Raw genomic sequence first — 20,611 nt, forward strand, 5'->3', positions numbered from 1 at the left:
CAGACCACTCACACACAGCCCAGGGAGACCCACTCCTTCCTGTCAGGGCTGCGAGGGGAATGGCACCGTCCCGTGGGACGCAGCCAGCATGGGGGTGGTCTGACACATTATGGAGCCCCCAGGACAGCAAATGTCCCACCAGAGCCCAGGGAGGTGTGGGCAGGGGCTGTGGCCAGAGACTTGGGATCCCTACACAGGCAGCAGAGTGGGCTACTTGCAAGGGTGCACCGGTTGGGGGGGGACACTGAGCTGCAGCTGCCACTTCCTAGGACCAAATGCCTGTCCTCAACAGGAAGTGGGGAGAAGTGACCAGAAAGAACACAAGCATGAGGGTGAGTTAGGGAGGGTCACAGTACCGGGAGGAGGACAGTTGGAGGATGGTGAGTAACCCCCAAATGCTGGGTCGGGGGATCACTAAAGTTGAGGACATCCCTCTGGTCCCCCTGGAGCGGTCAGTGTTTTGAGGAGGAGGAAGGGACACTTAGGGCTTGCCCTCTGTTCCCTGGGTACACCCTGAGTAGATGGCTGTGTCTGTACCAGGAAGAGACACCCCAGTATCCTGGGATCTGCAAGCACCTTCTTCCCAGAAGGCACCTTCCAGAACCCTGAACAATAAACGTCTGCTTAAGCCTCCTGGTCTGTGGTTTTATTATGGTGCCTGAGCGAAGACTTGGGTGCCTCAGGGCATCTGGCTTGTGCTCAGAGTCTTGGTTTCCCCACGGCACACAGGGGCGCAGGGGCAGGAGTGAAGCTGAGCACGCAGAGCAGTCCCTTATCGATGCCTGTGGTGGGTCTGTGTCCTCCCTGCCCTCATTCCCTCTTCTCTGGGTGCTCCGGATCCCTGGCCCGCACAGACCGCTGTGGTGGGGTCAGCGGGTAGACACATCTGCAGGAGAGATCCTCGGGTCGAGTGGGTGCAGGGGCCTGCCTGGGTGTCTTGCCCTGGTCCCCACCCTCAGATGGGGCTCCTGGGGGCGTGTCTCTGACCTGGGCCGCTGGGGGCAAGGGTCAGCCCCTTCCCTGGAGACCCAGGACTCCCACAGGGTGGCCCCTCTGGGTCCTGGTTAGACGGCCACCAGGCAGAGGCCAACTGTCCTCCAGGTGGGCCTGGTGTTTTGTCCATACTTGTCCCTGCATCAGGGCTATGGGATGGAGTTGGGGACAGTCTTCCTGGGGCGTGTAGCAGCACTGGCCGTTGTCCTGCCTGTCCACCCCTGGGGCCTGCAGTCTTCGTCCATGCCCAGTGGAGGTCCCTGGCTGTGTTCTCAGGGACCCCCCCCCGCTCCCATTTAAAGGTGCCATGGACACCCAGCCAGGCCAGGTGCTGCCAGGAAGGACCAGGGATAAAGAAATTGTCTTGGGCATGTGTGTGGTGGGGACAGATTGGGGCCGGTGCTGGGCTCTGGCTGCCTGCCTCCACCCAGAGGCTCAGGACTTTCAGATGGCTAGTGCTCTTGGCCTGCTCCTGGGTTCCCCTCTCCCCTCTGGACAGTTCTGGGTGTTCTCCGGATGGTTCTAGATCCCTTTCTGGGTGGCCTGGGTCCCCCTGTTCCTCTGGGTGCTTTGGGGTCCCTTTCTGGGTGGTCCCAGTTCCCTTCCAGGTGGTCTTGGGTGCCCCTCTGGGTGGTCCTGGGTCTCCTGGGCTCCTTCCTGCCTTGTACTCCAGGATGCTAGTCTGAGCAGAGTTCCTGACCAGGTGGGGTCCCTGCCCCACCCACATCATCATGCTCCCCCACCCCCACACTTGGCCACCCAGAGCCTCTGCCCTTTGCCTCACTGGGGCTGGGGGTGAAACCAAATCCCAGGCAGTGACGCCCGGGCTATTTTGGAGCTGGGCTGGGCTGGCCGGCGGTGGGGGCGGGCACAGCCTTCTTCAGCTGACAGCGTCCGCCTGTCCTTTCGTCCCCATCCAGTCTGAGGACCGGCCAGAGAGTGGGCTGCTGGGTGGGAGCTGTGTCGGTCCTGGGCCCGTGGAGGGAGGTGAGACCCAGCAGCCCCTGCTCCATCGTCTGCGTCCCACGCCTGGGTGCTGCTCCCAGCCTCCCGTAGAGACAGGTGAGGAGGCAGAGCAGGCAGGGTGGAGGGGCCATCCAGGCCTAGCCCCTCTCCCCCAGGGCTGTTCGGTTGAAGGTCAGGGCTCTGGGTACAGAGGGGCCTGGGGAGGGGTGTCCAGCCAGGCTGTGTAGCTCCAAGTTGGGGCTCTGAAATCCAGCCCCTAACACCCTGGTGAGCTGAGCTGGGCCCTCACGCGGGGAGGGAGCAGCAGGGGTGGGAGGTCAGGGGGCTGTGGAGTGCATTCACCTCCTCATTCATGGCCCCTAGGGGCCTCTAGGGGAGGCCTGGGGGTCTGGCAGGCCCTGCCCCCAGCTCTGCTGAGATGGATGCCCGCTGACAGCTGGGGCTATTTTGGGCCTCTTGGCTCAGCAGAGGGGACAGCCAGAGGGGCATTGACACCTGACTCCAGGAAAGAATTTCCCTGGGAGTTCGGGAAGCCGCCAGCCCAGGGGTCTAGGGGGAGGAGCAGACTCCGGGAGCTGCGGTGGGGTGGAAGTCTTTTCTGGAAGGGTAGGGGCAGTGAGGGGGAGGGGGAAGCAGGGGCTCCCAGGAGGGAACGGAAGTTCTGCAGTCAGGCCGCAAGCCACTTCCCACTTGGCCCCAAGATTGGCCAAGTTCTAGAAAACCAAGGATGGAGGCTGTGGGCAGGGCTCATGTCAGCCCTAGGGACTTGGATGCTTCAGACGCATGACCCCAGGTGGGGGTGGGGAGGTCATGGTCTCCATGTGGAGGGAGGTTCCTGCCAGTGGCAAGCTGGGGAGGAGTCCACTCTGAGGGAGGAAGGGGCTTCCCTGGGAGGCTGGGGCTGAGGTCCTGACAAGGTGTCCCCTCCTGAGCCCCCTGCCTCACCGCTGCATGTCCAAGCCCAGCGGGAGTTCTGGGGGCCCCCAGAGTGTGCCCCCCCAACTTGGCCTGAAGGAGAGTGGCTCTGAAGTCCTTGGGCCAGCATTTAGGGTGCCACGGTCCTACGGACCAGTGGGGATGCCTGCCTGGAGGCGTTTGAGTCTGTGGGAACCCCCAGGTCTCATGGGTCTGCTGCATTGAGGAGGGGAACACAGGCCCTTTAACAGGGAGCTAAGCATCAGCACCGTCCCTGGGGGCCTGAGAAGATCTTGGGGTCTCTGCCCATTCTTCCCAATCCAGGGGTCTGCCTGTCATCTGCCAAGGTCCTGGGCTGGTTCCCCCTAAGCACATGCAGTGATGGGAACTCCCTGTCCAGTCCTGGCCCCCAGAGGCCACCAGCTATGGAGGTGGCCCTCTGCCCCTGCCCACTCATGAGCTCAGAGCACCCAGCTTGCGTACCTGCACCTGGAGTGGTGGGGGTGATGATGCAGTGTCCTGCCTCAGGGGGACCCTCAGACCATGATTCAGGAGGGGGGCACTGGGAGCTCAGAACTCAGGGCCTCTGGAGACCTGGATATCAGAGTAACCCCTCCCAGAGGGACATCAAGGCCCAGGAGGGCGTCCATGGAGGCGGGGCTCGGGTGGCTGCCCGCCCGGGTCCTCCCAGCCCCAGAGTTTAGCCAGGCAGTGGGGGGCAGGGGACAGAGGTGCTGACCGCACAGTGAGTCAGCAGGCTGGTGTGGGCTCACTTCCTCGAGGGGGATTAAGGGGGATTAGGCCCTGAATCACAGGACTGGAGCCCAAGGGCCCAGAACGTCACCCCACTTGTTCCCCCGTGGGCAGCCCATGCTGGAAGCCCAGCCCTGGTTTGGGGAGGGAGTTAGGGCACTTGGGGCCAGCCCAGAGCCCGGGGGGCTGCTGTTCTTATAGAAGTGGGGGAGGGGGAGGCCAGGCCCAGGCTCACCTTACCCACCCGTGCTGAAGGCCAGCCAGGGCCTGCCAGGGGTAGGCAGAGGCTAGTCCCCTGGGGCCTGCAGTATGGGTGGTGTGCACCCTTTCCCTGCAGGGTGTCCAGCCAGTGGAGACACAAAGTCTGTACGGTGAGCGGGCCCTGCCAGTCCACCTGGCCAGTCTCAGCCTGGACGTCCCTGGTTCTTCCCAGGGGACTCTCTGCCTGCCCTCCCTGGGCACACAGCTGACTCTGTGCCCTCCCAGGGCGAGGAGCAGATGCTCCCAGCGAGCGAGTGGGTAGCTCAGTGGGCTTGGGGTCGGGGGGCGGCTTGTAAGCCCTGGCAGCGGGGTTTCCACTCTGCCTGCTCCTCAGGGTTGAGAAGAGGTGGGACCCCCGGAGAGGTGCCCACAGGCCCAGTACACAGGACTGTTGTCATGGGTGCTGCCCGGGGCAGGGAGGGCTGAGGTGCACAGAGCCAGAGGTGTGGCTTTGCAGGGTGAGTCACCTGGAGGAGGAGGGGCAGGGGGCTCAGAGGGGGCCTCCTGGGATGGAGAACCTGTGACCTCGGGTGCACCGCAGACAGGGTTGAACCAGCAGCAGGCACCCACTGAAGGCCTCCCCAGGCCCTGTCCAGGTTCAGAGAGCCACCTCCTCTTTGAGTAGGGGAGACATAGGCAGATTGGGGTTTCAGACTCCAGGAGGCAGTGGTGTGTGGGTGAGGGGGACTGGTCACCCCAAGGCAGCTGGAGTGGGGACACACACACACACACACACACACACAGAGGTAGGTCCCTGTGGAGAGGTGAAACATGGCCCCCAGTTAGGGAGGACGCTGGGGAACACAGAGAAGGGCCAGCTCGGTTGCTGGTGTGGTGTTTAACTGGATGTGGAGGGGGGGTGTGGGGCTAGAGCTGGGGGGACAGGAAGGAGACACCCACCTGTTAGGAAAGCCTGTTGTGTGTGTGTGTGAGGGGTGTGGCACCAGACTCCAGATGCCTGGAATGGGGCAAATCTGAGTTTCTGGATCACTGTGCCTCTGGAAGTTCTACCTGCAGGGGTGAGGGGAGATGGGGGGGGTGAGGGTGCGTCCACCCTGGGTTAGGCTGGGTTCTTCAGGAGGAATTGGATGGGAAGTCGCCAGGTGGGGTGCAGGTGGGGGATTCATCCCCACTATGACCTTCCCCCAACCCGCTCGCAGGTCCCTCCCGCCACCCCCACACCCCACCATGGATCACTCATTCAGTGGGGCACCCCGATTCCTGACCCGGCCCAAGGCCTTCGTAGTGTCGGTTGGCAAGGATGCCACGCTGAGCTGCCAGATCGTGGGCAACCCTACGCCGCAGGTAAGCTGGGAGAAGGACCAGCAGCCCGTGGAGGCGGGCGCTCGCTTCCGCCTGGCCCAGGACGGCGACATGTACCGTCTCACCATCCTAGACCTGGCGCTGGGCGACAGCGGGCAGTATGTCTGCCGCGCGCGCAACGCCATCGGTGAGGCCTTCGCGGCTGTGGGCCTGCAGGTGGACGCCGAGGCCGCTTGCNCGCCTATGGCGGTGAGCTGGGCCAAGGACGGGCGGCGCTTGGGCGCGCCCGACGCCCCCCGAGTGCGCGTGGAGGCCAGCGGCGAGGCGAGCGCGCTGCGCATCCAGGCCGCGCGGCCCCGCGACGGTGGCACCTACACGGTGCGCGCCGAGAACCCGCTGGGCGCCGCCAGCGCGGATGCCGCGCTCACCGTGGACGCGGACGCAAACTCTGCGGGCCCTCCCGGGGCCTCCACAGCCGCGCTTCTGGCGCACCTGCAGCGGCGGCGCGAAGCGATGCGCGCCGAGGGCGCCCCAGCCTCGCCACCAGGTTCTGGCACGCGCACCTGCACCGTGACTGAAGGCAAGCACGCGCGCCTCAGCTGCTACGTGACGGGTGAGCCGAAACCCGAGACGGTATGGAAGAAGGATGGGCAGCTGGTGGTCGAGGGCCGGCGGCACGTGGTGTACGAGGACGCTCAGGAGAACTTCGTGCTCAAGGTCCTCTTCTGTAAGCAGTCCGACCGGGGCCTCTACACCTGCACGGCGTCCAACCTGGTGGGCCAAACCTACAGCTCCGTGCTGGTCGTCGTGCGAGGTGAGCTAGGGTGCTGGGCGCACGATCCCCGCGCCTGGTCGCTGCCCGAGAAGCGCCTCCCCAGCCCCTCCCCCAGTCCTTTCCACCTGGAACCGTAGAGGTCTGGGCGGCTCTCGCGTTTCCAGGGCCACAGAAGGAACAGGCGGATGACCCTCAGCCTGTTCCATTGTTTGTGAGAGTCACATGAGTGAATAGCAAGGCGCTTTGTCCGCGGCGCGCACTCCGCCTGGGAGATGGCCCGGGTGACCCAGGCACCCCCTCCCTCTCACAGGATGCTAAGGGGGTCTCCCTGGGAGAGTGGGGGAGGAAGGTAGGGCAGGGGCTGGGGTGGGGCCGTGCCAGGTTGAGCCGGAAGGCGTTTCTGGGCCAGTTCAGAGGTTCCCGTTGAGGACCCCTGTAGGGGTCTGGACCTGCCCCAGGATTCTGGGGAAAAGCGTGGGCAACATATCAGGTTTTGTTGGAGAGGCTCCTAAGACCAGAGACCCACCTCCACTTCCGTCCCTCTGTAGGGTCTCACGGCGCTCCAACTTTCAGGACACGCCCCAGTGCCATCGCTCCAGCGGGGAAATGGCCCTGTTCCTCGGGGGTCCCTACAGAAGCCCCACAGGGGAAAGTGCACAGGGCCCCGGGCTTGGCCCTTGGCCGGCGCTCGGGGGGTCGAGGGACGGCTCCCCTGGTCCCACTGCCTCGCTGCTGGCGTGGGTGTGAGCGTGAGCCACCGGATTTTGCGGCCCGAGAGCAGCATCACTGGGGGGCTTTCTGTGGCTTTACGTGCCTCCTTTCCAAACATCTTCTATTTAAGGGGAGGGGACTCTTTACGTTCTGTGCCTCTCCCCTGCCCCCCTTCCACCCTTCCACCTCCCTACCTCCCTGGACTCATCCCTGCTGCTCCTTTGACTTCCCACCCAACCCCTGCCCTGGTCCCCTGCCCCCACTCCAGCCGGTTGTCCGACTAACGTTGACCTGCCCAGCTTCCTGCCCTGACCGCCGCCTCTCCCCGCTGCCCTGACCCCACTCTCCGCCCCCCACCCCCCCTCTTCCATCTCCTCCCGGCTCCTCTCCCCGTCCCACCGCTCTCCCTTTGTCCGCCGCAGGCCTGCCGCCCCAGCCTGGCTCACGCGCTCTCTCCCCGCAGAGCCCGCAGTGCCCTTCAGGAAGCGGCTGCAGGACCTGGAGGTGCAGGAGAAGGAGTCGGCCACGTTCCACTGCGAGGTGGAGCTGCCGTCCACGGAGGCCGCGTGGTACAAGGAGGAGACGCGGCTGTGGGCCAGCGCCAAGTACGGCATCGAGGAGGCGGGCACCGAGCGCCGGCTGACTGTGCGCAATGTCTCGGCAGACGACGACGCCGTCTACATCTGCGAGACGGCGGAGGGCAGCCGCACGGTGGCGGAGCTCTCGGTGCAAGGTGGGCGGGGGTCGCGCGGGGTGGGGTGGAGAAGGGGTGGGTCGAGAGGTGGGCTCGGTGGAGGGGCGGAAGGTGGGCGGGGCAAGGTCGGGGCGGGAGCGGGCGGGGAAGGGAGGAGGTGCCGGGCAGGTGCGGAAAGTGGGCTCCGAGCAGGGGCTAGCAGGGCCCCGAGGAGTGGCAGGGCAGGAGGAGGGGCATAGAGCGGTGTAGCGGCGGTGCAGGGGGCGGTGCAGGGACGGAAGGTGGACGGGGAGGAGGGGTGGGCAGCCCCCGTCCCCCGCCCGGTCTGACCCGTCCCAAGCCCGGCCCCTGTGCCCCACAGGCAACCTCATCCGGAAGCTCCCGAGGAAGACCGCGGTGCGAGTGGGAGATACGGCCATGTTCTGTGTGGAGCTGGCCAGGCCTGAGGACTCCGTCCACTGGCTGAGGAACCAGGAGGAGGTGATGGCCGGGGGCCGCGTGGCCATCACCACTGAAGGCACGTGCCACACGCTGACCATCTCCAAGTGCAGCCTGGAGGACATGGGCGAGGTGACCTTCATGGCTGGGGACTGCCGGACAACCACGCAGTTCTTTGTGTCTGGTAAGGGCCCAGGGAGTGCCCCTTGGATGGACAGGGCTCTTCCCCCTTCCTCTGTCCACTGCGCCCCCGCTGTGCACTCCGGCCTGCTGCAGAGAGGGCTTTGGGGACTGGGCCAGCGGGTCACAGCTCTAGTTTCCTTGGACCCCTGGTTTGTTTGCTGCCCTCCTTCACTATGGTCACCCCAGGTGAGTGCAGAGTAGGCGTTCTGGTGACCCCCACTCTGCGAACCAAAGTAGAAGGTACAGATTATTCTAGAAGCGCACATGTGGGTGAGACAGGTGTGGGACATCGTGCGTGAGCATGTCCTCTTTCTGTGGCCTTTGGTATCAAATTTGTAGATTGGGAGGCAGGTCCCTCCCCCCACCGGCCCCCATTAGGTCAGCCTTTTGTTGGGGTAGGAATGTGCCCCTGCACAGGGGTCTCAGCACCCTTGGAATGGTCACTGTGCCCTGGTTTGGTCACTGCCTAGCCCAAGACCTGGATACACAGATGGAGTTTGTCTCCAGGCCTCCTGGACAGTTTGTGGTGGCCCTGGACCGTGTGTCCCCAAAGCCAGGACACTGTTTCCACTGCAGCCGAGGAAATGGCCACAGGGCTGGGGCCAGGGGTCATGGCCCCACAGCATCCCTTGGCCCAGCGGTCCCCTTGGGCCATGGCCAGTCCAGACTGTGAAAGCACGCCCCCAGGAGGGCTGGGTTGACCTTGGACCCAGGGCCTGGGGAGGGAGCTCCCAGTCAGTGATGTCTTGGGGCTGTGCTCTGCCCAGCCCCTAGAAAGCCGCCCCTGCACGCTCCGGAGACCCCTGTGGTAAAGGCCAGGACAGAGTGCTCCGTGACCCTCGGCTGGTCCCCACCACCCCACGGGGACCGCCCTGTCCCCATCGATGGTTATCTGGTGGAAAAGAAGCGGCTTGGTGCCTACACCTGGAGCCGGTGCCATGAGGCTGAGTGGGTGGATGTGCGTGAGCTGACCGTGGCCAACGTGTCCGAGGAGGGGGACTTCCAGTTCCGGGTGTCAGCCGTGAACAGCTTTGGCCACGGCCCCCACCTCGAGTTCCCAGGAACTGTCCACCTGGGTAAGTGTGGACGTGCTCTGTGTTCCTGCCCCATGGGCTTCCTGGGGGAGGGGGCGCTTGGGCGTGGGACAGGAGGAGGAGGGCGGGAGGGCAGAGGCTGGCCTCTTGGTGAAGCCCCCACCCTGCAGCCCCCCAGCTGGCCGTGAAAACGCCTCTGAAGGCGGTGGAGGCGGTGGAGGGCGGCGAGGTGACCTTCTCCGTGGACCTCACTTTGGCCTCGGCGGGCGAATGGTTCCTGGACGGGCAGGCCCTGAAGGCCAGCCCCGTGTATGTGATCCGTCACGATGGCACACGGCATGCCCTCACCATACGCTGCGTGTCCGCCAGCCTGCACGGCGCTGAGCTCAAGTTCGTGGCCAACGGCATTGAGAGCAGCATCTGCATGGAGGTCCGAGGTAGGACCTCAGCTGTGACCCCCAGGCCTCTGCCCCGGGGGTTGGGTGGGGGCTTCTGGAGCTGCTGCTTGTCCCAGGGCAGGTGGGCTCCTGGGTGGTCTCCTGGATGAGGCAGGGCTGGGCAGGGCAGGGTGGTGTGAGGCACTTGCCAGGGCTGGCGGTGGCCTGGCCACAGGGCGTGAGTGGAGGAAGGGCTGCAGAGCCTCACTCTTCTGTCTGCCTCCTCCCCTCCCTCTGCTGATTCCTTCTGTCACTCTGCCCTCTTGTCTCTTCATTTCCTATCTCTCCCTGTTCTCTCATTCCTGACTCTCCCCGCTCTGTCCACTCTCCGTTGTCCCCTCGGCATCCCATCCCCCCTCCCTCCCCCCTCCCCTGTATTTCTGTCCCCTCCCCGTCCACCCCCTCTGTCCACCTCTGTCCATTCTCCTCTGTTCCCTCCCCTTCACTCCCTCTCCATCCCCTCCCCCATCCATCTCCCCTGCCCACCCCAATGTCCCCTCCCTCTCTGTCCACAACCTCTATCCCCTCCCCCATTACCTCCTCCTCCATCCATGCCTCTACTTTCCCCTCCACTGTTCATCCCCCCTCCACTCTTCCCTCTGTCCTGTCCCCCACCTCTCTCTCTATGCACCTTCTGTCCACCTGTCTGTGGCCCCAAGCAGCCCCAGGACTGACCACAAAGCGTCCTGTAGCAGCTGTGAGGGAAGTGCTGGCCCGGCTGCATGAGGAGGCGCAGCTCCTGGCCGAGCTGTCAGACCAGGCTGCAGCAGTGACGTGGCTGAAGGACGGCCACGCATTGCCACCAGGCCCCAAGTACGAGGTGCAGGCGACGGCCGGGCAGCAGGCACTGCTGGTGCGGGATGTGGTGCGAGATGACGCTGGCCTCTATGAGTGTGTCAGCGGTGGGAGCCGCATCGCCTACCAGCTCCTGGTGCAAGGTGATGCCTGCTGTGTGTGTGTTATGTCCACCATGGTCACAGCCACACTCTATGTTCCCCAGTTCTGGGCAGGTTCTAGGGGTCTGGGCAGTGGGAGCCACTGTTCTCTGTCACCATAGTGGGGTGAGGAGTGGGGTGGACAAGGGCTCTGGTGACCCTGTGGGGAGGATGGGGGAGGGGAGGCTCTGCTCAGTATGGGGAGGGGCTTCCTAAGAGCAGGTGGAGCTCCAGGGGTTGGCAGTCAGCACCCCAGCCAGTCCTGCCTCTGAAGGGGACCCTGGTCTGGGTGAGGCCCCCAGGCCCCAAGCGTCTCCATGTGCTACTGACGTGGGTGTGTGTGTGGCCAGCGCTCTGCTGGCTTCCCTGACCTGCCCCTGTGCCCTTGCAGGGCTCACTCCCTTTCTGCACAAGGACACAGCTGGTGGCTGTGTGGATGCTGTGGTTGGAGGCCCAGTGCACTTTGAATGTGAGACCTCTGAGGCCCATGTGTGCGTGCGCTGGTACAAGGATGGCACGGAGCTCAGCCGCTCCAGCCAGCGCTTCTTGCAGGAGGATGTGGGTACACGGCACCGGCTGGTGGCAGCCCTGGTCACCAAGCAGGATGAGGGCACCTACTCGTGCCGTGTGGGTGAGGACTCCGTGGACTTCCAGCTGCGTGTCTCAGGTGAGCGGCAGCCTCCAGGGCTTGGTGGGTGGGGAGCAGGTCTGGCTGCATCAAGGATTTGTGAGGCCAGGCTGTCTGACCCTTCCTTTCTTCTGAGAATGTCTGGGAGGGGCAGCTGCTTCTGGATTTGGGAAAAGGAACTTCCCACAGAGCTAACATTTAGGTGAGAAAAGATGTAGCTATGGAAAATAAGAGATAAGAAGGAAATTTGCAGCCTTTTTTCTCTCTGTGAAGAGAAAGAAGTGAGGCAGACAAGACCCAAAAGGGGAAGAATCCTCAGCAGCTTAGATTGGGATCTTGATGCATGAGGCTCTGGCTCTTTCTAGAAGCTGCTGGGGCCTTTTGGCACATTCTGAATCCAGTTTTGTCTGAGTCCTGGCCCTTAGTAGGGTCTGAGCCACTGCCCCCAGGCTTCCCTCTATCTGTTCCCAGGCACTGGCCTGGCTGTGCACCATGGTGCCCAGAGGCTGCTCCCCACCAGGCCCAGCAGGGGTCAGGGCATGAGGTCCCCCTGTGCCTGAGCAGGGCCTTACCAGCAGCACTTGACCGTGAAGGATTCTCAAGGTTGCCTGGAGTCTGGAGCATGCTCTGCTCTGGCCCCAGGACTTGGGAACCTCACCTCTGTGGGGCTTCTGACCATGCATCCTCTCTGTCCCCAGAGCCCTCTGTGGTGTTTGCCAAGGAGCAGCCAGCAAGCAGTGAGGTGCAGACCAAGGCGGGGGCCAGCGCCACCCTGAGCTGTGAGGTGGCCCAGGCCCAGACGGAGGTGACTTGGTACAAGGACGGGAAGAAGCTGAGTGCGAGCTCCAAAGTGCATGTGGAGGCCAAGGGCTGCAGCAGGCGGCTGGTGTTGCAGCAGGCGGGGAAGGCGGATGCTGGGGAGTACAGCTGCGAGGCCGGGGGCCAGAAGGTGTCCTTCCACCTGGTTGTCGCAGGTCAGTCTTTTGGGTTAAAACTCTAGCTTTGATTGAGGGTGATGGTGGGATTAGCATACAATCCAGATGGACTCTGGAGCTCTTTCCATTAGACTTATCTCTTCGCAGGTCCCTCCTTCTGCCTCCTATTCTCATACATGTGGTTGAGCCAAGAGAGTTTGGATGGGGAGGTGTACATGGAAGGGTTTGGGTGTACCTGAGCACCCTGACTGGTGTATCCAAGTATGGTCCCCATGGAGGAACCCTCAGTCAGAGCAGTGATAGAATGTATGTTCCCCATCTGGACAATTTGGGTGGAGCAATGGTAGAATGTGTGGTCCCCACCTGGAAAAGCCCACATGGAGCAGTGACAGAATATATGGTCCCCAAGTGGAACTAACCATGGGGAGCAGATGTAGAATGGATGGTCCCACTTGGAAGTACCCACGTGGAGTAGGGAAAGAGTTTGTGGTCTGACCGGAAGAGCCCACGTGGACCAGTGTCCAAATGTATGGTCCCCACCTGGAACAGCTCATGTGGACCAGGGCTAGAGTGTAGGGACTCCACGTGGACAGCCCTCGGGAACAGTCTAGAATATATAGTTCCGATGTGGAATAGCCTAGGTGGAGCATTGGTTGAATGTATGGCCCCAACAGGAACAGCTAACATAGAGCATGGTAGACTGTCTCGTCCCCAACTGGAACTACCCACTTGGAACAGGGATAGAATGTATGGACCCCTCCTGGAACAGCCCATGTGGAGCAGTGATACAATGTGTGATTCCACCTGGAACAGCCCACGTGGATCTGGGATAGGTGTATGGTCCCCACCTTGAACAGCCCAATATGGAGCAGGAATAGAATGTCTGGTCCCCACCTGGAAGAACCCACGTGGAGCAGGGATAGAATATATGGACCCCAGCTGGACAGCCCATGTGGAGTGGTGATAGAATGTGAGGTCCCACCTGTAACAGCCCACTTGAAGCAGTGCTAGAATGTCTGGTCCTAACCTACAAAGGCCCACGTGGAGCAGTGATAGAATGTGTGATTCCACCTGGAACAGCCCACGTGGATCAGGGATAGAAGGTATGGTCCCCACCTGGAACCGCCCGTGTGGAGCAGGAATAGAATGTCTGGGCCCCGTCAGGAAGAACCCACTGGAGGAGGGATAGAATGTATGGACCCCACATTGAACAGCCCACACGGACAGGGATAGAATGGTGGTTCCACACGGAGCAGCCCAGGTGTAGCACAGATAGAATATATGGTCTCCACCTGGATCAGCCGATGTGCAGCAGATATAGAAAGTATGGATCCCACTGAGACACCCATGTGGAGCAGGGATAGAATGTACGGTCCCACCTGGAGCAGTCCATGAGGAGCAGTGGTAGAATGGATTGTCCCCACCTGAAGAAGCCCACCCACAGTAGTTACAGAATGGGTACATAGATTTTGCTCCTCAATGTAGAGCAGGCTATGAGGCTTTCCAGACGCCACAGCTGATGCAGAGCCTGGAGAAGTTTCCAGTTCCACTGCCTCCCTGTGTAGTCCTTCCCCCAATGCTGCCTTCCTAATGTATACATGGAGTCCTTGATCACGTGCATCCTCTCTGTCCCCAGAGCCCCCTGCAGTGTTTGCCAAGGAGCAGCCAGCATGCAGTGAGGTGCAGACCAAGGCGGGGACCAGTGCCACCCTGAGCTGTGAGGTGGCCCAGGCCCAGACAGAGGTGACGTGGTACAAGGACGGGAAGAAGCTGAGTGCGGGCTCCAAAGTGCACATGGAGGCCAAGGGCTGCAGCAGGCGGCTGGTGTTGCAGCAGGCGGGGAAGGCAGATGCTGGGGAGTACAGCTGCGAGGCTGGGGGCCAGAAGGTGTCCTTCCACCTGGACGTCACAGGTCAGTTGTCAAAGCCAACGTGTGACCACATCCCAGGAGCAGGCTTGGAGGACATGTTTTGATGGGGGCTGGGTCAGGCCCGTATCAGCTATCTAGTGCTGAGGAACCAATACCCCAAACCTTGGAGACAGTTGGCTCTGTGGTCAGGGTTTCAGGCACGGCTCAGTGAGACCACTCATTTCTGCTTCATGAGGTGTGGTCTGGAGCAGGAGGATCCAGCCTGGCCTCATCTGTGCGTCCAATGTCCCAGCAGGGGTGGCTTCAGTGCATGTGTCTGCCTGATGGCAAGCCTCTGTCTCCTTGTGGTGTTGGCTGGGCTCACTCCTGTCTGGGGCCTCATTCTCTCCTCATGGCATCTCCACCCTGGGGTCCGTGTTTTCATGTGGGTAGCCCAGGCTCCTTCACATTGTGACTGTGTTCCCCTCAGGGAACAGCAGGTACTACAGGGCTTGTTGAGGTCTGTGCTCAGAGTGTGACCTCTAGATGTTCTACTGTGCGAATCTGGTTTCCAGGTGGGGAGAAGTAGGCCTCACTGGTGAGGATGTGGACCCAGGGAGGCTTGGCTTATCAGGGACCATTTGTAGCAGATTCCCACAGGGACACCGCAGGGACACAGGCTCTGTTTGACCCTAGTTCTCTGCCACCCTGAGCATGAGATAAGGATCTTCCTAATACTTATTGTCTTCTGGTCACAAGATGGTTTCCACAGCTCCAGCCATCACATTCAAGGGGGGAAGAACATGCAGGAGGTGGGTTTTTTTGTGCATTTTTAAATTGCTGTGCAACAAGTTATCATAAACTCAATGGCTTGAAACAGCTTTGATGGCCACACCCCATTGCAGATAGCCTGGAAAAATGAACCTCTGGCTTTACTGTCTGGGCAGTGGGACATTGAGGTTGGAGGAGCTGGGCTTGTGGTTGAGTGGCCAGCCTGGAACTGCTGAGGGGCCTGTGTGTGCCCTGGGACCACCCCATACCCACATGGGGTGGTTGCACTCTGAGTCTGGACACCCCCTTCAAGGCAGGCAGTGCTGGGATCAGAGTGTGGACAAGGTCAGATCTCACCCCTGCTGGGTCACCTTGGGCAAGTTGTTGGTGTTGTGTCCCCCTGAAGCTCATGTCTGCCTGGACCACAGAATGTGGCCATGTGTGGAAATGGGGTCTTTGTAGAGGTGATTAAGGTGGGGATCTTGAGGTGAGAGCATCCTGGCTCAGAGTGGGCCCTGAGTCCCATGACAAGTGTCTGTAGGAGAGAAGGGAGAGGGGGATTTGAGATGGCCACATGGTGACAAAAGCAGAGATTGGGGAGATGCGGCCACAAGTCTAGATACCTGACCGCTCCCCACCCCCAGCTGGGAGAGGCAGGAGGGCCCCTCCTGCAGCCATCAGAGGGAGCACGGCCCTGCGACACCTTGACTGCAGACTCCTGACCTCCAGACCCAGGAGAGGACAAAGCCTGCTGTCCTAAGACCCCCTTTGTGGCCATTTGATCCTGCCAGCCTGGGACTTCATGCAGTTTCTCCCTGTGACCTAGTTTCCCCATCTGTGAAGTAGTAATGGGGCTTCTAGGGCTTTGCTGAGAGACTCTTCCCATAAGACCATCCCTGGCCCTCTGGGGGCAGTACGGTCTGCCTCCCATCCAGACCCTGTGAATTCTGGCCTCAAGACCAGGGTTAAGTGGGCAAGGTAGGCAAGAGAGGGGACCAGGGCTTGCCAGGCGGGAGGATCCTGGAGGATGAGCTCGAGTGTGTCAGGTGGGTGGCACTCAGAGAATGTGTGTACGGAAAGTTCTGGATGGCAGTGGCTGGCAGTGTGTGAGACTTGGGGCAGGAGGCTGAACACGAACCAGTGCTAGGTTAATTGAGTAAAATGCCATAAATCCACCCTTTTACAGTGTGGGTGGACCAGTGCAAACACACCACCACCTAGTTCTAGAACATTTTCATAACCCTATGAAACACCAAACCCACCATCACCACGTGTTTGGCTTCCCCCAGCCCCTGGTGACCATGAATCCACTTTCTGCCCTGGATTTGCCTATCGTGGACATTTTATTTAAGTGGGATCACATAGCATGTAGCCTTTTGGTTCTGGCTCTTTGCACTGAGCATTGTGTTTCCAGGGTCCATCCGTGTTGTACTGTGTGTCAGCGCTTCATTCTTACAACCCAGTAACATTCCCCCATGTGGATTTTATCCCACAATTTGTCTACCTTTTCATCAGCTAATGGACGTTGTGGTTGATCCCAGTGTTTGGCTGTTGTGAACAGTGATGCTAGGACATTATTATACAGGTGAACAAATACTTTCAATTCCTTGGGATTGCTTGGTCATATGGTAATTTTATACTTCACTCCCTGGAGTACCATTTCCCAGAGTGGCTGCCCCCTTTTACACTCCTACCAATACTGTGCAAGAATCTGTTTTCTCTACATCCTCACCAACACTCATTATTTTCATTTCATTTATTTTTTGCTTCTAGCCACACTAGTGTGTGTGAGGTGGTATCTCATTGTGGTCTTGATTTGCATTTCCCTGGTGATGAGTGATGCTGAGTGTCTTTTCATATACATGTTGGCCATCTGGATTCTTCTTTGGGGAAACATCTATTCAGGGCCTCTGCCTGATTTTTAAATTGTGTTGTTTATCTTTTTATTATTGAGTTGTAAGAGTTCTTTTTTTCTTTTTTAGAATACTTATTTTTTATTATTTTTTTTTGGAGTGATTTGTTTTGATTTATTTAGTTTTTTTTTGATGTAAAGTTCGATGATTCATTAGTTGCGTATAACACCCAGTGCACCATGCAATACGTGCCCTCCTTACTACCCATCACCAGCCTATCCCATTCCCCCACCCCCTCCCCTCTGAAGCCCTTGTAAGAGTTCTTTATGTATTCCAGATACTTGATCCTTATCAGATAAAGATTTGCAAATATTTTCTCCCATTCATTTTGTTGATAGTGTCTTTTGATGCACAAGTTTTTACATTGTGATGAAGTCCCATGTACCCTCTTTGTTTGCTTGTATGTTTGGTGTCCTATCTAAGAAACCAGTGCCTGATCCAAGGTCACACAAATTGACACCTGTTTTCTTCTAAGAGTTGTCTAGTTTTTGCTCTTACATTTAGGTCGTTGATCCATTTTGAGTTAGTTTTTCTGTATAGTTGGCATGGAGATCCACCTTCATCCTCTGCATGTGGAAATCCAGTTATTTCAGCATTGTCTGTTGAACAAGCTTTTTTCCCTGTTAAATTTTCTTGGAACATTTGTGAAAAATCAGTTGACCATCAGTGTCAGGATTTAGTTCTGGATTCTCACTCCTGTTCCATCGATATATATGTCTGTCTGTCCTATGTCAGTACCACAGTCTAGATCACTGTAGCTTTGTGGTGAGTTTTGAAATTGGGAAGTGTGAGTCCCCCAACTTTGTTCTTTTTATTTTAGGATTGTTTTTGGTATTTGAGGTCTCTTGCATTTCCACATGATTTTTAGGATCAGCTTTTCAAATTTCTCAAAAAGGAAGCTGGCATTTTGATTGAGATTGTACTGAATGTGTAGATCAATTTGAGTATTGCTATCTTAACAGTATTAGTCTTTCAGTCTATAAGTACGGGCTGTCTATTTATGTAGGTCTTTAAATTTTTTCAACAGTTTATAGTTTTTAGTGTAGAAGACTTGATGAGTTTGTTGCTAAGTATTTTATTATTTTCAATGTTTCTTTAAATGGAATTGTTTTTTAAATTTTCTCTTTGGATGGTTCATACTAATATATAGAAATAGAATTAACTTTTGAACATTGGTGTTCCGTCCTCCAACCCTGCTGAACTGGTTTATTCACCTATTAATTATTTTGTGGATTCCTAAGGATTTTTTTTTTTAGATACAAAAAGGTGTCACCTGTATGTACAAATAGTTTTACTTCATTATTTTCAGTCTGGATGCCTCTTATTTTGTTTTTGATTACTGATTTAATCTCTTTATACTTGTTGTAGGTCTGTTAGCTTTTCTATTTCTTCTGGGGTCAGTTTTGGTAACTTGTGTGCTTCTAGGAGTTTGTCCATTTCATCTGGGTTGTCCAATTTGTTGGCATTTGCTTGTTGGTGGTGTTCTTTTACCACACTTTGTATATCTGTAAGGTCTGTACTAATGTCCCCACATTTGTTTCTGTTGTCATAATTTGAGTCCTCTAACTTTTTGGTGAGTCTAGCTAATGGTTTGTCAATATTGTTGATCTTTTCAAATGTCCTACATCCTTTCTATTGCTTTTTTATTCTCTGTTTCATTCATCTCAGCTATAGACTTTATTTCCTTCTTCTAACTTAGGGTTCCACTTACGCTTCTTCCTCTAGTTTCTTAAGGTGTGAAGTTGGGTTATTGACTTGCGCTCATCTTTTTTGACATAAGCCTATAATTTATAGCTCTGAATTTTCCTCTGAGCGCTGCTTTCAGTGCATCTTATTAGTCTTGGTGTGTTGTGGTTTCATTTCCATCTATCTCAAAATGTCTGTTAATTTTCCTTATAATTCTTCTTTAAGAGTGTGTTGTTTAATTTTGACAGACTTGTGGATTTTCCAATTTTCCTTTTATTAGTGATTTCTAGCTTCACTCCACTGTGGTTGGAAAAGATACCCTGTACTATTTCAATCTCTTTACATTTACTGAGACTCATTTCCTGGCCTAATTCATGTTTCTGTGCTAGAGAACATTCTGTGGGTGCTTGACTAAAGTTTGTCTCCTGCTGTGATGGAGTGGAGAGTTCTGTAGAGTCCACTGGGTCTACCTGGTGTACACTGCTGTTTCCTTACTGAGCTCCTGTTTGTCTGTCCATTACTGAAAACAGGGCATCGAAGTCTCCAACTATTATTGTACAACTGTCTATTTCTCTCTTTAATCTATTAGTTTTCACTTCATACAGTTTGGTCTCTCCTGTGAGTAGTGCTTATGTTTATAGTTGTGAGATCTTCTTGCTGAATTGACCCTTTTATCAACTTATGATGTCTTTCATCAATGCATCTATCATTCAATATATAATGTTTTGTATGGTTTTTGCCTTAAAGTCTGTTCTGCCTGACATTAGTACAAATAACTCAGGTCTCTTCTGGTTGCTGTTTTTAAGGAGCATCTTTTCACTTTAAGCCTATCCGTGTCTTTGGATCTTAAGTGAGTTTCTTGTAGATACCATGTATTTTTTTTAAAAAAATTTATTTTGCCAATCTCTATCTTTTAATTGGAGAATTAAATCTATTTACAGTTAAAGTAATACTTCACTATTACTTTAGTAAGGAAAGACTTTCTCATGCTATTTTGCTCTTTGTTTTTTTTATATGTCATATCTTTTTTTGTTCTTTATTCTCTCCATTACTGTCTTTTTTATGTTTAATTGATTTTTTTCTGGTGTTTCATTTACTAAGTGTATATATTTACTATAATTGAACTTAATATAAATTTATATATATATATATATAACATCTACTCTATCCATGTATCTGTCTTATCTAGTTTTTTCTTAGTGGATACCCTCAGTGGCAATCACAATTAATATCTTAACTTTATAATATTCAAGTTTAAAATTATACTATCTTTAAATAAAAAACTGCTCCTTTACAGCTCTGTGCCCCCACACAAAATGCAGCTTTATGTTGTTATTGTCACAATTAATGTGAATTTATACACTAACTTCAGTGAATTAACTTTATGGTTTTGTAATTATTGTTTATACATTTGTATTTAAAGTCACATAGGAAAAAAACGAAGAGTTAAAAACTAAAACAATGCTGTAATACTGGATTTTACATTTACCTGTGTAACTGTACTTACTATTCTCTATTTTTTCATGTGATTTCAAGTTCCTGTCAGTGTTTTTTCATCTAAGCCTGAAATGCCTATTTAGCATTTCTTGTAGGACAGTTATAATAGCAATAAAATCCTCAGTATTTGTGTGAATGGGAATGTATTAATTTTTTTAAAAGATTTTTTATTTATTTGGCAGATAGAGACAGCCAGCGAGAGAGGGAACACAAGCAGGGGGAGTGGGAGAGGAAGAAGCAGGCTCATAGCAGAAGAGCCAGATGTGGGGCTCAATCCCAGAACACTGGGATCACGCCCTGAGCCGAAGGCAGATGCTTAACCGCTGTGCCACTCGGGCGCCCCGGGAATGTATTAATTTTTACTTCATTTTAAGGATGCTTTTGCCAGATATAAAGTACTTGGTTGATAGTTTTTTTCACTTTTCACTGAGCACTTTAAAACGTCACCTACTAACTTCTGGCCTCTATGGTTTCTGAAGGGAAATCAGCTGTCACTCTTGGTAGGAGCCCTTGAATGTGACAAGTTGCTTCTCTTTTTATGCTTTCAAGATTCTCATTATTTTTGGCTGTTGACAGTTTTAGTGTAATCTGTCTCAGTGTGGCTCTCCCTAGTTCATCTTTCTTGGAGTTTGTTGAGCTTCTTGAATGTTAATTTTGGAGATTTTTGATCATTCTTTCTTAAATATGCTCTGTGGCCCTTTCTCTTCTCCTCTCCCTATAAATCCCCCTTGTGCATATGTTGCCCCACAGCCATTTAAGGCTCTGTTCATTTTCTTCATTCTTTTTTCTTTCTGCTCTTCAGACTGGGTAATTTCATGAGACCTGTGTTCAAGTTTGCTGATTTTTTCCTTCTGTCTGCTCAAATCAGATGTTGAACACCTCTAGTGACTTCATTCCAGTTATACTTTTCAAACTTAGAATTTCTATTTAGTCTTAGAAATCTATCTTGTTATTTACATTCTCTATTTGGTGAC

The 20,611-nt window shown here is 55.6% G+C and overlaps 1 protein-coding gene across 1 annotated transcript in view; it reads left to right on the forward strand.

The window, feature by feature from the left end:
• The window catches only part of OBSCN (obscurin, cytoskeletal calmodulin and titin-interacting RhoGEF), a 145,713-nt gene that overhangs the window by 17,258 nt on the left and 107,844 nt on the right, over positions 1 to 20,611 (forward strand). Inside the window, exons 2-11 of the mRNA XM_034655743.1 lie at positions 1,914 to 2,055; positions 5,049 to 5,965; positions 7,101 to 7,370; positions 7,693 to 7,953; positions 8,720 to 9,028; positions 9,157 to 9,423; positions 10,083 to 10,361; positions 10,750 to 11,025; positions 11,685 to 11,960; positions 13,558 to 13,833. Coding sequence (XP_034511634.1) covers positions 5,077 to 5,965; positions 7,101 to 7,370; positions 7,693 to 7,953; positions 8,720 to 9,028; positions 9,157 to 9,423; positions 10,083 to 10,361; positions 10,750 to 11,025; positions 11,685 to 11,960; positions 13,558 to 13,833 — 3,103 coding nt within the window. The 5' untranslated portion in view covers positions 1,914 to 2,055; positions 5,049 to 5,076. The remainder of the gene's footprint in view (positions 1 to 1,913; positions 2,056 to 5,048; positions 5,966 to 7,100; positions 7,371 to 7,692; positions 7,954 to 8,719; positions 9,029 to 9,156; positions 9,424 to 10,082; positions 10,362 to 10,749; positions 11,026 to 11,684; positions 11,961 to 13,557; positions 13,834 to 20,611) is intronic.

The sequence above is a fragment of the Ailuropoda melanoleuca genome, chromosome 3, assembly GCF_002007445.2.
Source record: "Ailuropoda melanoleuca isolate Jingjing chromosome 3, ASM200744v2, whole genome shotgun sequence".
Lineage (NCBI taxonomy): Eukaryota > Metazoa > Chordata > Mammalia > Carnivora > Ursidae > Ailuropoda > Ailuropoda melanoleuca.